Genomic DNA, 13,823 nt, shown 5'->3' with positions numbered 1-13,823 from the left:
AGAGCAGCTTGTTGTATGCTTCAGAAAGTACTCTAAAAGGCTGCCAATCACGAAGCAGGATAGATCACGGTAGATAGTAGATGCTATAGCCCTGGCTTATACCTCAGTGGGCTTACAGTATCCTATTGGAGTAAGGACCCACTCCTCCAGAAGAATGGCCTCCTCCTGGGCTTGGGCCAGCGGAGTTTCAACTGGTGAAGTCTGTGCGGCAGCCTGCGGGTCTTTGCCATCTACCTTCACCAGATTTTATAACTTGGACTTCTTCTGCCCTTCGGGTACAATTTTTTTCCTTTTAATTTACCTAATCCCCTATATTATTGGAAAATGTCTTGTATGTAGACCCCAGCCTAGTGGCTCATGATTGGCTCATGCCTTTTAAGAGCCCTCATTAAGGGCACTCTGGGGCTGGGCTCACAGAGCGGCTTTATTCTGCACTTGCTTATAGCATGGTGCAATTTGATGCATTGCCCATAAGCGTTCAACACATCGGGAGAGACTGTTCGATAGGGAATGCTCTGGTTACTAATGTAACCTCGGTTCCCAGAGATAAGGGAAGCAGCGTTGTGTAAGCTGCAATGAATGTTGTTATCAGTCAAAAGAGTCTGATGAGTTGCGCTTAGAGTCAACTTATATGGCAATCGGCTCCACCACTTATCGTGGGCTAAAACACCATTTGTTTGTGCAGCTACACGAATATGGAAAAACAAGGTTTCAGTATCAGAGTAAACAGGAGTTTACCACATAAGCTTTCAATGCAATGCTCATTTTCTTATCTCAGGGAGCCAAGGTTACGTTAGTAACTGGAGTGTTTTATCATTTGAAATGGCATTTGTAGCAGGGAAGATCCATGGTAATTAAACTTTGCATTATTCATAGTTTTTACCCACAGTTGCCTATCCTGTAGAGACTGTGATAAAGTATTTCATACAATGGAAATTTTTAAGAAAAGCTTAAAAAGCTTCAACGTTACCATAAATTTAGTTCACAAACAACTGACAGTCATGACCTATATATGATTTTCATTTAATATTGTCAATACTGAAATTAAACTTTAATAGCTTACTTTTAGTGCCAATGTCATGCACATTGTAGTTTAGGGAATCTCCTGCTTCTTGGCAGTGAACAATATTGAGTGAACAATTCAGTAAATCGTAAACTCCAGGCTTTCTCTAACTGGATCATTGAATCAGTCAGTTGTTGACTCGAGAACACATGTAATTTGATTCCCTTAAGTTTCTGTTTTTGGATAGATTTTTAGTTTGCTCTCCTTTGTCCCTCTGTTTAGCTCCTGTCTCCTGTTTCTGTTTCCAGTTCGTTTCCTTTGTTACCAATAAGTTAATTAAGTAATAGTATTTTACCCCTCTTTATCCTGTGTATATATTACCCTCAGTTTTTGTCAATGTTAGTTGTTTTAGTTAACTGTTATGTGTTATCTTCTGTGTTTTTGTTTTCAAGAAATGAAATGCTGTGTTTAGATTCCTCTCCTCTTCATTGCCTGACCTTCCAGGACAGGAACAGTTCAATTCGCCAATGAATCATTCAGAGTGATTTGTAAACCGATTTAAAGGACCAGCTCTTATGAATAAGGCATTGCTATTGCGTCTTGAGCATCTTTGGTTTCAAATAATGAGGAACGATGTTTTTATAAAATGTAGTGGAGTAAAAAGTAAGATATTAGGATCTGGAATGTAGTGAAGCAAAACAAAAATATGAAAAACCAAAATATAAATACACTAATAAGATTCTTGAAAAATGTTCTTCATTACAGTAACAAAGTAAAAATACTTTCCACCACTATTATCTACACATGAGGCTTCAAATTACACAAAATCTAAATAAATAAACTGTAAAAGTCCATTTGCAAGAGCACTTTACAAAAAACGTTCTACATGTCAGCATTACTTACTACGTTAGGAATGTTTCAGCTTATATTATGTATAAAAATAAACCTTTAGGTAACCCTTTAGATTAGGGACTAGATCCCTTAACCCTGCTACTACAACTGCCTTACTTATTATCAATAATCAGCATATTAGAAGTTTATCGCAGGGAAGACTCTTAGTTAATAGTGAATATGTGTTCCCTATTCTAAAGTGTAACCAAATACTTCTTTTCATTGCTAACTGAGAGCTGTGGCATGAGCTGATGTTAATGTATGCAACCTCACTGTAAATTGTTACATGAATGCCTTTTTTTTAATCCAAAAAGGATTTGCAGCGTTTCTTAATTTGTATGTGTTGTGAGAATTTGCAGCGTTTCTCAATTTGCATGTGTTGTGAGGATTTGCAGCGTTTCTTAATTTGCATGTGTTGTGAGCATTTGCAGCGTTTCTTAATTTCTTAATTTAGTGTTGTCAAATTGATGAAGATGTTTTCTTGATTTGCTGGTGTTTAGACTTTGCTTTTTTTTGTATCAAAATAGATCTGTGTTTACCACGTCAGCCAAGAAATATCTGGTTGAAACCACTGTTTTACCCTTGTTTGATTATGGTGATGTGGTATATATAAATGCACAGAAAGGTGTTCTGGAGCAATTAGATGTGTTGTATCATGCAGCAATTAGATTAATTACTAATGCACCGTACAGAACGCATATTGTGAATTATACATCATTGCATACAAGATGGGAAATTCACTGGTATATCTTTATTTACAAAGTTCTGCTAGGCTTATTACCTGAATATCTTCATCAGTTGCAGAGACCTCATATTAATACATATGCAACTAGATCATCTAATTATTTTTCTTTGACTATCCCTAGAAAGAAAAGTATTTAGAGTCATTACGCTTTTGAATTTACTGCCCCAAATGATTGGAATGTGCTTCAAAAGGTATTGAAACTAGAGACAAATATTCCAGTATGTGCATTAAAAATATTACTAGTGAGTGCTCTGACCTCAACCTGTAAATGTTTTAACTGAGATCTTATTCTTTTTTTATGTGCTTCATGTATAGCAATGTATGTTTGTATGTTTCTCAGGAGATATTTATTCTGTTAGTGAAAATAAGAACCCATTCTTAATTTACTTGCCTAGTTAAATAAAGGTTAAAATAATTTACATTTTACATTTATTCATTTAGCTGACGCTTTTATCCAAAGCGACTTACAATTGCTATATATGTCAGAGGTCGCACGCCTCTGGAGCAACTAGGGGTTAAGTGTCTTGCTCAGGGACACATTGGTGTCTCACAGTGGATTCGAACCCGGGTCTCTCACACCAAAGGCATGTGTCTTATCCACTGCGTCATCACCACCAATAATAATATAGCATTGGGCATTGTGTATCCTTGGATCATGACAACCACTTACACATACTCATTGGTCGACATTGCCTGGGGACAATTGCTTATTTGCATGTTATCTTAATTTAAATCTTGACATAAGTAGATTTTAGTTTTAAATTGATTTATTTATTATATTTGCTAAACTGCCATAAAAAATTAGCAGCTGAGAGTATAGTCAGAATTGGACAGTTTTTGTTGCCATTTTTCTGTTTGGTAGACTTGGTAACATGAGTTAATCTGAGAGTTGCTGTGTGTCCTTGTGTTTCAGATGAATGATGCAATGGGCTCTGAGTTGCCTTGGCTCTATTTTGTCAGTCTGGTCATTTTTGGCTCCTTCTTTGTCCTCAATCTAGTATTGGGCGTTCTCAGTGGGTGAGTTAATTTATCCAAATGCTGTTAACATTCAATTTCTGTAATTTCATAGATGCACCCTTCAAAGTGACATAACCAAAACAAAATTTCCATGACTTATATCTGGGTACATGATCTCTTCCATACAGTACGTTGTTGCTAGTGTGAATTTGTCTGCGTGTGTGCACCACAGAGAGTTCTCTAAGGAGCGTGAGAAGGCCAAGGCTCGTGGAGATTTCCAGAAACTGCGTGAGAAGCAGCAGCTTGAGGAGGATCTGAAGGGATATCTGGATTGGATCACACAAGCTGAGGACATCGACCCTGATAATGATGAGGAGGGAGATCAAGAGGCCAAACGCAGCCGTATGTAAAACTGCAACACTCATTTGTTTCTCCTCTTTTCATCTGTCTGAAGGTCTTTTGAAACGCATGCTGCCATTTGCACACATATGAGAAAAATGTAATATTAGTCAAATGTAAGTTGTTCATCAGTTTATGCATACACTCAATCAAGAGTGTGAATTTCATCTAACACAAATAAATACACGCAACAAACAATACACACAAAATTTCTCAAGAACAATTTTTGAAGGGGACACAAATAATACAGCAAAATTAGGATAGATATGTGTACATAGCATGGAAACCGTGTTTAAATATGAGTTTGGTTCATAGGTTCACCACGCGGTCATATTATAATTATTAAATTATTTTGCGTCCTCCACATTGTCACGGGACGTGGTTGTAGTAACGCGCACGTCGAGAGAGGAAACGTAGAACGTCTTTAATTCCAACATACAGAACAAGGGACAGGAGAACTGAATCTTCAACACACGTATTCCAATCAAATAACATCAAACCGAGACAAAGAACATACAGAAACTGAAGGCTTATAAAGACAGGGAAACCTAAATCAGTTAATGAACGATGATTAACTAATAAAGAGAACAGGAACTAAACCAAATAAGGAAAAACAGGAACTAAACGGGAACATATATGTAACACACATAGTATTTTGGGTTTCGTCTGGGACTGAGGATGTCTCGTATTTAGTTATGAAAATATGAATGACCATTTTTTTTAATGCTGTGTGCTGTTCGCTACGTAAAAATCAGCCAAATCATGTAACGTGAATGTCGTACAGTCTCACAGTCTCTTGCTCTTACTAAAAAAAACGAGTTGAATGCGTACTGAGCCGTGAGTGAAACGCGGACAAATGCGTTTCATCCATTCTTTCATCCCAAACCCAACCCCCCTCATGGGTGACACAGTTTTGCGTAGGGCCCCTAGAAGTCTAGGATCGGCACTGACTACACATGCGTTTTCTTTCCCATCTGTTTACGTTCACTTAAGACAAAAATGGCTGTGTTTATGATGATATACTGACGTAGTTTTCTGCATACTGGTCAATACATATGAAAGAAGTCAGTTCTGGCCCGGAACAACCTTTCCTACAGTGGAAATGCACGGATCGGTTCGAGAACGGACACAAATCGGGAACCTGCACAAAGACCGCTGTTCTCTGTGCTTGCGCTTGCACTTCGTGTACTCTGCATGCAAACAAGGCACAAGTTCTTTCCGTTCCTGCACTTAAATCATTTTAAATCACATTAAAATGCGAACGCAGGAATCGTTAAGTAGAATTGAAATGCACCTGTCTTATCGAATGCATGGTTCTTGGAAATTTGGAACCGGTTCTGAAATGGAACCGGTTTTCGATACCCAACCCTACTCGTGTGTGTGTGTGTGTGTGTGTGTGTCGATGAGTGTTACGTCCCTGATGGAAATGGTCTAGGGTAAGGGAGTAACAGAGGAAAGTAAACATAAATTGTTTGGGTTGAGTGAGTATCAGTCCCCTGCCAGGCACAACAGACACGTCAAATTCCAAAAAAACTAAGTACTTTTATTTATAGAATTTTGACAAAGTAAAATAGGAAGCAAAATGAACTTCAGGAGGGGGAAAAGCCAAAACAACAAACAAAAGAACCCTCTGACTAATTAGGAAGTAAAACTGTCTAAACTGACAAAACAAAAGAAAATTAATAACAGAAATGTACACTAACTCCCTAACTAAGCAAAAACAAGAGAAAAAGATTCACAGAAATAAAATGGCACCCACCTCCCTACAGCTTCCAACATAGAGAGACACGTAGTGCAACAACAATGCCACTATGTATACGGGTGGCTTCAATAAGCCGTACCCTGAGTAAGCTTTACACAATACAAACTCTTACAAAGCAATACAAAGCAAGCAAGAGGTACAACACTCTGGAAGTCAAGCTTCAGTGGGGTAGACATGTTCACAGGCTTTTAAGCTTGCAACCTCTTGCACAGTAACAAGCAGCAGGTGAGAGCAATCACCTTCCTCTCCTCCGCACCTGGTTGAGCAGCAGTGACACAGAGAGACACAGAAGGGGAGAGAGAGCAAGATAGCACACAGCAGCATGAAGAACCCAACAATACCTAATAAATAAACACGGAACGTAACAATGAGATAAAGGGGGAAAGCAGGCAGTGGCCAAACCACTGTGAGGCAAGGGAGGAGGGACTCAAAACGTTTCTAAACTTAAAACTCTTTTTTTCGTTTAGATTGTTTTACTACTTACACAAATATTTTAAGTATTTGTCCATTGTATTATTTAGAATACACAGAGTGGCTTGTAATGATATTTTTAGGGGGACAACCCTCAGATGCAGGGTTTAACGCCCCTGCACTCAGTGAAACCAGTCATGTTTTGTGAGCAGTGCTGTAGTTCAGTCTAAATGAGTCAGTAAGCAGATCGTGGCTTGCCGTAATTCATTTTAGGATAAGTCTACATTAATCTGGATACATTTGAAAACGAAAAAAAAATTCTCTCCATCCACATTAGCGTTTTCAACTCTTTTCCAAAAGTTTCTCATCCACTCTGAAATGTCGGAAAACGTTAAATTCGCCTTACTGCGCATGTGTAAAACCTCATAAAAGCTCACTGAGATGATACAGACAGAACAGACATACTTTTTCATGCAATTCCTCTGGCAGGACCATTTATTTACGGAAAATATCTCATCATTCACTGATGCATCCATGTCGCACTCATTCATGTTTGATATAAAACGCAACTGCCCTCATGTTTTGCCGCAGGATTGCAATTGTGGGTCAATTTTCTGTCATATTTTTAAGGCTGTAATATGAAGTGTACAAAGTAAATATCTTTAGCAACCATGTGAAAGTGAATAGCACATAACACGCACAATACCAGTAATAATAGAGATATCTAATAGTGCAATATGCATCACATCACATGCGTCATCGTTTTCAAAAGTCTCTGTTTCCACAGTCCACACTACAAAGTGAAAATTGTGTTTTCAAATTTATCCACTTTGGAGAGTGTTTTAAAAAATGTCCTTAACAAAAACACAGTCTCTGAGTGGATTAAAGGCCAAACATAGAGAAAAAGATGCATTTTCAAACAAAAAAATATTAGTGTTGACAAGGAAAGCTGAAAGATATCATAAAAAGCATTTAAAAACTATTTATGATAAATGTGGCTTGAACATTCTAATGCTCTGAAGTTTGTAATTTTGTATTTTAATTTAATTTTACACATATCTTACACTGTTTACTCCAATTAAAACTATAATAGACAACAGAAATTGTGTACCTTTCACTGAAAAGGAACTGACAGAAGAACTGCTGTTAACACTGCTGTTAACTGGCCAATCAGACACTGTTGCTGATTGTTTTATCAGTCTGTGGTTTTCACCTGCCATTAGCTTGGTTTCTTGATATTCTTTAGATGGAAATAATTTACATTCCAGTCTTTCTCCAGTGTGATCAGATCATAGACTGTAAAAAAGTATAGACGACATGTCTCCCCTTCCTCAAATATCTCAGTATGGCTGCTGTCATAGTGATTCATTTGGAGCCAGAGTCTGCGCAGTAGTGATTCGTTTGGAGCCAGAGTCTGCGCAGTAGTGATTCGTTTGGAGCCAGAGTCTGCACAGTAGTGATTCGTTTGGAGCCAGAGTCTGCGCAGTAGTGATTCGTTTGGAGCCAGAGTCTGCGCAGTAGTGATTCGTTTGGAGCCAGAGTCTGCACAGTAGTGATTCGTTTGGAGCCAGAGTCTGCGCAGTAGTGATTCGTTTGGAGCCAGAGTCTGCGCAGTAGTGATTCGTTTGGAGCCAGAGTCTGCACAGTAGTGATTCGTTTGGAGCCAGAGTCTGCGCAGTAGTGATTCGTTTGGAGCCAGAGTCTGCGCAGTAGTGATTCGTTTGGAGCCAGAGTCTGCGCAGTAGTGATTCATTTGGAGCCAGAGTCTGCGCAGTAGTGATTCGTTTGGAGCCAGAGTCTGCGCAGTAGTGATTCGTTTGGAGCCAGAGTCTGCGCAGTAGTGATTCGTTTGGAGCCAGAGTCTGCGCAGTAGTGATTCGTTTGGAGCCAGAGTCTGCGCAGTAGTGATTCGTTTGGAGCCAGAGTCTGCGCAGTAGTGATTCGTTTGGAGCCAGAGTCTGCGCAGTAGTGATTCGTTTGGAGCCAGAGTCTGCACAGTAGTGATTCGTTTGGAGCCAGAGTCTGCGCAGTAGTGATTCGTTTGGAGCCAAAGTCTGCGCAGTAGTGATTCGTTTGGAGCCAAAGTCTGCGCAGTAGTGATTCGTTTGGAGCTCAAGTCTGCACAGTAGTCGTGTGGAGCCAGAGTCTGTGCAGTAGTGATTCGTTTGGAGCCAGCGTCTGCACAGTAGTGATTCGTTTGGAGCCAGAGTCTGTGCAGTAGTGATTTGTTTGGAGCTGCAGTATCAAAGTCGTTTGATACTGCAGCAGACCCAATCACAATCTCACTATCATGACACCACATCCCATTTTATAGCATCAAATAACTAATTAAAAGTAAACTTATTGAACATACATTAGCGTGACAAGAACTTTTGTTTGAGTGTGGCTCATGTCCCATTTTTTTATGACCTGTACTGCATCCAGCCACCAGATGGTGATCGAAATGTTTTGGCTTCACTTTTCAGGTTGTGTGCGGCACACTTAGATCAGATCTGTAATGGAATAATAGAAAATGCTATATACATATTACCTCAGATATAATACTTTGCCAAACACGGATGGCCTTCTATAGAAATATTCCCTTAGTAAAGAATATTTATTGCTTAGGGATCAAAAGTGAAGGCAAATTTCACAACCAACCAAGTGTAATTCAGTTGAATAATTCATGGGTTGCTGTTAATGGGTTACGCTTTCACATTGTGAGAGCCAAATAAATGGAAAAATCCAAGAAACCACAACACAGAGCTTAGTAAAACTAAAAGAGTTCAAATCACAATAGTTGCAACATTTTGTTGATGATAAAAATGCACCAAAATGGAAAATTTACAATCCAAAATGAAGGATAATGATCATTCGTAGCCCAACCTGTTTATTATGTACTTTGCATTAGTGTAAGTATGTGTAGCTGTGTAGTGAAAGTGTGATTGTAGTTTTCTTTTTAGTCTTTCTTTGTTATGCTTACAATTTAGTTAGAACAGCAAAACTACCTTCTGTCTGCTTCTTGTTTCTCTCATTTCCTTCGTTTTCCTCTCTCTGTCTATCTCTAGTGTTGTAGTATTGTAGTGCTGCTGTGTTGTTGTGCAGTAGACACTCATAGCTGCTCTGTTTGAATGCATGTGAACTGAAGGGGTGACGCTGGGCGATCTCACCCAAAGGAAGAACACTGGGCAGGGAAAGTTGGGCAGGTTCAGTCAGTCCACTGAGACTCATGGTAAATTTTGTGTGTTTGAGTGTGACAGACACTTACATTTACATTTATTCATTTAGCTGACGCTTTTATCCAAAGCGACTTACAATTGCTATATATGTCAGAGGTCGCACGCCTCTGGAGCAAGTAGGGGTTAAGTGTCTTGCTCAGGGACACATTGGTGTCTAACAGTGGATTCGAACCCGGGTCTCTCACACCAAAGGCATGTGTCTTATCCACTGCGCTATCACCACCCACCACTTCATATTCCGTTAAAACAACATTGCATTGACAAAGCACAAATAACCCCCTTTTGTGTAGGTGCATACACTGCTTTTTATTTATTTTTTGATCAGAAAATACAGTAAAACAGTAATGTTGTGAATTATTACAATAAAGAAAAACTTTCCTATTTTAAAATGTTGTCAAATGTAATTTATTCCTGCAGTATTTGTTGTTTAACTGGCATTTGTTAGCAACAGCCTCTTCTTATTAAATACATTCTTTTTTATATAATATAGTTGCATACATTTCCAGTCAATCACCTTTTGTATCTTTGCATGCTTCATCATAATCATACTTGTCATGTATACCATGTATTTGCGAGAATAAACCATTTTGAAGATTTACCTATAGACCATGCAAAGAACAAATTCCAAAGACCCCCATCAACACACTTTATTGTGACACCAGGCGTGACTCTTCAGAGTCAGTCTTTGTACACATCTACTAAATTTCATCAAAATGATTTTTCCTTTTTAGGGATTGTTTTTTTTTTTTTTTTTTGGTAAAATGACCACACTCTACATTTAGGACAAAAAAAAAAAAAAAGCCAGGCAGAGACCAATAAGGCTATATGAGATCTCTAAGTTATAAACTGAGGAATATGTGGATATCACAGGCAGGCAATAATACATATGATACCTTAAAAACAGTACATTTTAGTGCATAGAATGTTGTGCAAATATTGGATTCAGACCCCTTATGCCTTATCATTGTATGCTTGGTCTGTGCTCACTGTAGAGCTGTTCCAATGTCATAATTGTTCCAAAACACAGAATTAATCATTCCTACAATGCACTGCAATAACCAGGGAGCATCATTGCTCACTTTGTTGCCTTAACAGCTGGAATGTAAAAAGTAAAGTAAAGTTGTGACGTATTGTCAAGTATGGTGACCCATACTCGAAATTGGTGCTCTGCGTTTAACCCATCCAAGTGCACACACACAGCAGTGAGTAGTGAACAAATGCACACACACACACACACACACAGTGAACACACACCCGGAGCAGTGGGCAGCCATTTATGCTGCGGCGCCCGGGGAGCAGTTGTGGGTTCGGTGCCTTGCTCAAGGGCACCTCAGTCGTGGTATTGAGGGTCCAGAATGTATCTAGGATATGTAACAGAAGTGTACTTTGAAACAAATCAGACCAGAAAGATATCAGTCCAGCTTGTTGACCAGTGATGTTCTTGAAAGGTGCAGTGGTCTCAGCAAATAAGGTTAAGATTGGCAGCTCGTTCTACCAAAGAGGAGCAGAGAGGGGGCCTCATTGTGGGCCCTCTGATTGATGGAAGGAGAATTTATTTGCATTGCCTAGAGTTTAGCTGGTTCTACGTACTGTGTGTGATTGTTGGAGAGGCAGGGGTAATTTAGCATTATAGCATTTTAAATTAATTATTATGTTTTATTACAGTTTCTGTTAGCAAAAAGCACTCCATTTGCATTACAGTAGTGCAGGCTAGGCTCTCTTGTACTCAGAGATGTGTTTTCTGTGTCTCTGCAGCAAGTATCCCCACAAGTGAGACCGAGTCTGTGAACACAGAGAACCCAGGAGAAGAAGAGAAAGTCTGCTGTGGGCCCATCTGGTAAACACTCAATTTTTATACCTTACATACAGCTATATGGGAAGTTCTTCACACCCTTTTGTGCCTGCGATAACCTCCAAAGAAACTGCCAGCTCTTGAATCTCTAATGAAATGTTAACTAGTTGTCACATGCTGGAAGTTTTTTTGTCAGCTTGTAGTGTGGCACGAAGTGATGGCGTATTTTTCACTTTTTCAGTCAGAAATTGACAAATTCAAAGTTCAGGTCAGTGTGTTCGAAGCTGAATTCAATTCCAGTTGTGTGTGTGTTTGCTATTCTTTGGTCTTTTTGATGTTATTTCACCTCATCATTCTGTATGTCGGTGTGTGTGTGCTTGTTGTTTTTAACATTTAAAGCTCTTTATGTTGGGCCTGTCGCAATATAATCAAAATATCAACTTGTCACACAACATATGTACATGACCTCAATCATTTTTGGTGACGCAATATATTGCCAATTATATTTATATAAAATTAATGTCACCATGTTTTTTGCATTCCACTTGCTCCTCTGTCTTTTGCAGCTTCTCATACATAATGTGGTGTATTCATGAGGTCCTAGTTCAAATTTACTTCTACAAAAAAAGTTTAATCTGCAGATATGGCCTTGTTTAGAGATCTGTGCCATTGTGCATACAGACATCTGACTGCTAAGTAGAGATTGTGTTTTTGAGCAATAGTGTGCACCCTTAATTTACTGAGAAAAGAAGGTCAGGGAAAAATCTGTAGATGTAAAAATCTCTATACAAGTTCTTTGTGCATTTTTCTTTTTCTACATGTTACTTTGCACTTTTTTGTGAGAAAATATTTATTTACTTAATTTCCATAATCTAAATATTCTTAACAATTAAAAGTTTGTCGTCATTTGAAAGTCATGTAGGTCTTCCTGCATTATTGCGCAGTTATATTATGATTCAGTGACATAAAATGGTCTTAAAACGACAATAATATCGCAATAATTTCTGGGGAAATATATCGCATAACAAAAAGTTGTTATCGTGACAGGCCTACTTTATGTTGATGTGCTGCACGCTTGGTGCTTGCTGTATATGTTGTGTTTGATGTGAATGCATTCGAAGGGCTTTGCATTTCATTACATTAAAGCTTGAACAGTCTTCTGACCATATTGCATGCATGGACACTCTAAACAGCATACAGCATGTGTTCACATAAATTAACTGTGCAAATGCACGCGTTCAGTGTGTAATGCTCGCAGTGCTGTCCAATCACATCCTATCTCTGCAGCCGCTGGCGTTGCTGGAACAGGTATTGTCGCCGGAAGTGCCGAGCTGTGGTGAAATCCACCCTCTTCTATTGGCTGGTGATTTTGCTGGTGTTTCTCAATACACTCACAATATCTTCCGAACATTATAACCAGCCTGACTGGCTCACGGAGGTCCAGGGTGAGAAACTCACAGCAGCCACTCACTGAAACTCTTCTAGCTTTATACACCTTTGGATGTTGACACAAAAATGAATAAAGCTTGGGTTGCACTTTATTTTGATGGTCCCTTTAACACATTCTGTTGACTATAAGTAACGTTGCACCTACATATCTACTAACTCTCATTAGAGTGTTTGTAGTGTATTAGTAGACTAGTAGGGTTAGGGTTAGAATAAGTTGACATGTACTTGCAAAGTTACTTATAGTCAGTAGAAGGTCTGCTGGGGGACCATCATAAAGATTTAGCAGATATTAATCAGACAGTCTACTATACTCTTGTTGTTGTCTGTTGACATGTAGGTGCAAAGTTACTTATACTCAACAGAATGCTCTAAAGGGACAATCAAAATAAAGTGTTACCAAAGCTTGATGCCTGACAAACAAATGATAACAGTATTGCCAAAACTGATCAATTGGGATATACAGAGATAGATTACATGTATTACATCTTATTTGTTCTTGTTGTGTTTGTCTGCAGCTGTGGCTAATAAGGTGTTGTTAGCCCTATTCACATGTGAGATGCTGATAAAAATGTACAGTCTGGGGCTGCAGGCATACTTCGTGTCACTTTTCAACCGCTTCGACTGCTTCGTAGTTTGCGGAGGCATTGTGGAGACGATCCTCGTGGAGCTGGAGATCATGTCTCCTCTTGGGATCTCGGTGTTTCGTTGCGTCCGGCTCCTCAGAATCTTCAAAGTCACACGGTGAGAAACAGTGCACATGATCCGCTGGTTTCTTATGCTGCCTTCATATCACTGTAATGACAGGATGAGGACTTTCAGTCACACTTTATTTTAAGGTCCCATCTCGCCATTGACAAACCATTTGTGCCTCAATAAACTCCTAATTTACTGCTTATTAATAGTTTAGTTTAGTTATTGGGTAGGATTAGAGGTGTAGAATATGGATATCCTGAATATGTGCTTAATAAGTACTAATAAACAGCCAATATGTTAATAAAAGGCATGCTAATAAACAAATAGTTAATAGTGAGAATTGGTAATTACCCAACTTTCTCATCAGACTAATATTTGTTTCTCACACTTCACTGTTGATGTGTATTGATGTGTCAGTACTCAGTAGTCAAACTATAGAACATATCGAACAGAAATATATGGGTAGTTGGTGCATAACATGTGTTTGTACTTCTCACTGCAGG

The 13,823-nt window shown here is 38.9% G+C and overlaps 1 protein-coding gene across 1 annotated transcript in view; it reads left to right on the top strand.

Annotated features, from left to right (window-relative positions):
* LOC306848841 (voltage-dependent L-type calcium channel subunit alpha-1D-like) overlaps nt 1-13,823 on the top strand; it is a 116,837-nt gene that overhangs the window by 39,107 nt on the left and 63,907 nt on the right. The window contains exons 8-13 of the mRNA XM_079383591.1: nt 3,553-3,656; nt 3,829-3,998; nt 11,142-11,223; nt 11,745-11,775; nt 12,437-12,623; nt 13,143-13,368. Coding sequence (XP_079239717.1) covers nt 3,553-3,656; nt 3,829-3,998; nt 11,142-11,223; nt 11,745-11,775; nt 12,437-12,623; nt 13,143-13,368 — 800 coding nt within the window. The remainder of the gene's footprint in view (nt 1-3,552; nt 3,657-3,828; nt 3,999-11,141; nt 11,224-11,744; nt 11,776-12,436; nt 12,624-13,142; nt 13,369-13,823) is intronic.

The sequence above is a fragment of the Barbus barbus genome (genome assembly GCF_936440315.1).
Source record: "Barbus barbus genome assembly, chromosome: 29".
Classification (NCBI taxonomy): domain Eukaryota; kingdom Metazoa; phylum Chordata; class Actinopteri; order Cypriniformes; family Cyprinidae; genus Barbus; species Barbus barbus.
Note: the sequence above shows the minus strand (reverse complement) of the source record. Positions and strands in the feature narration are given on the sequence as shown.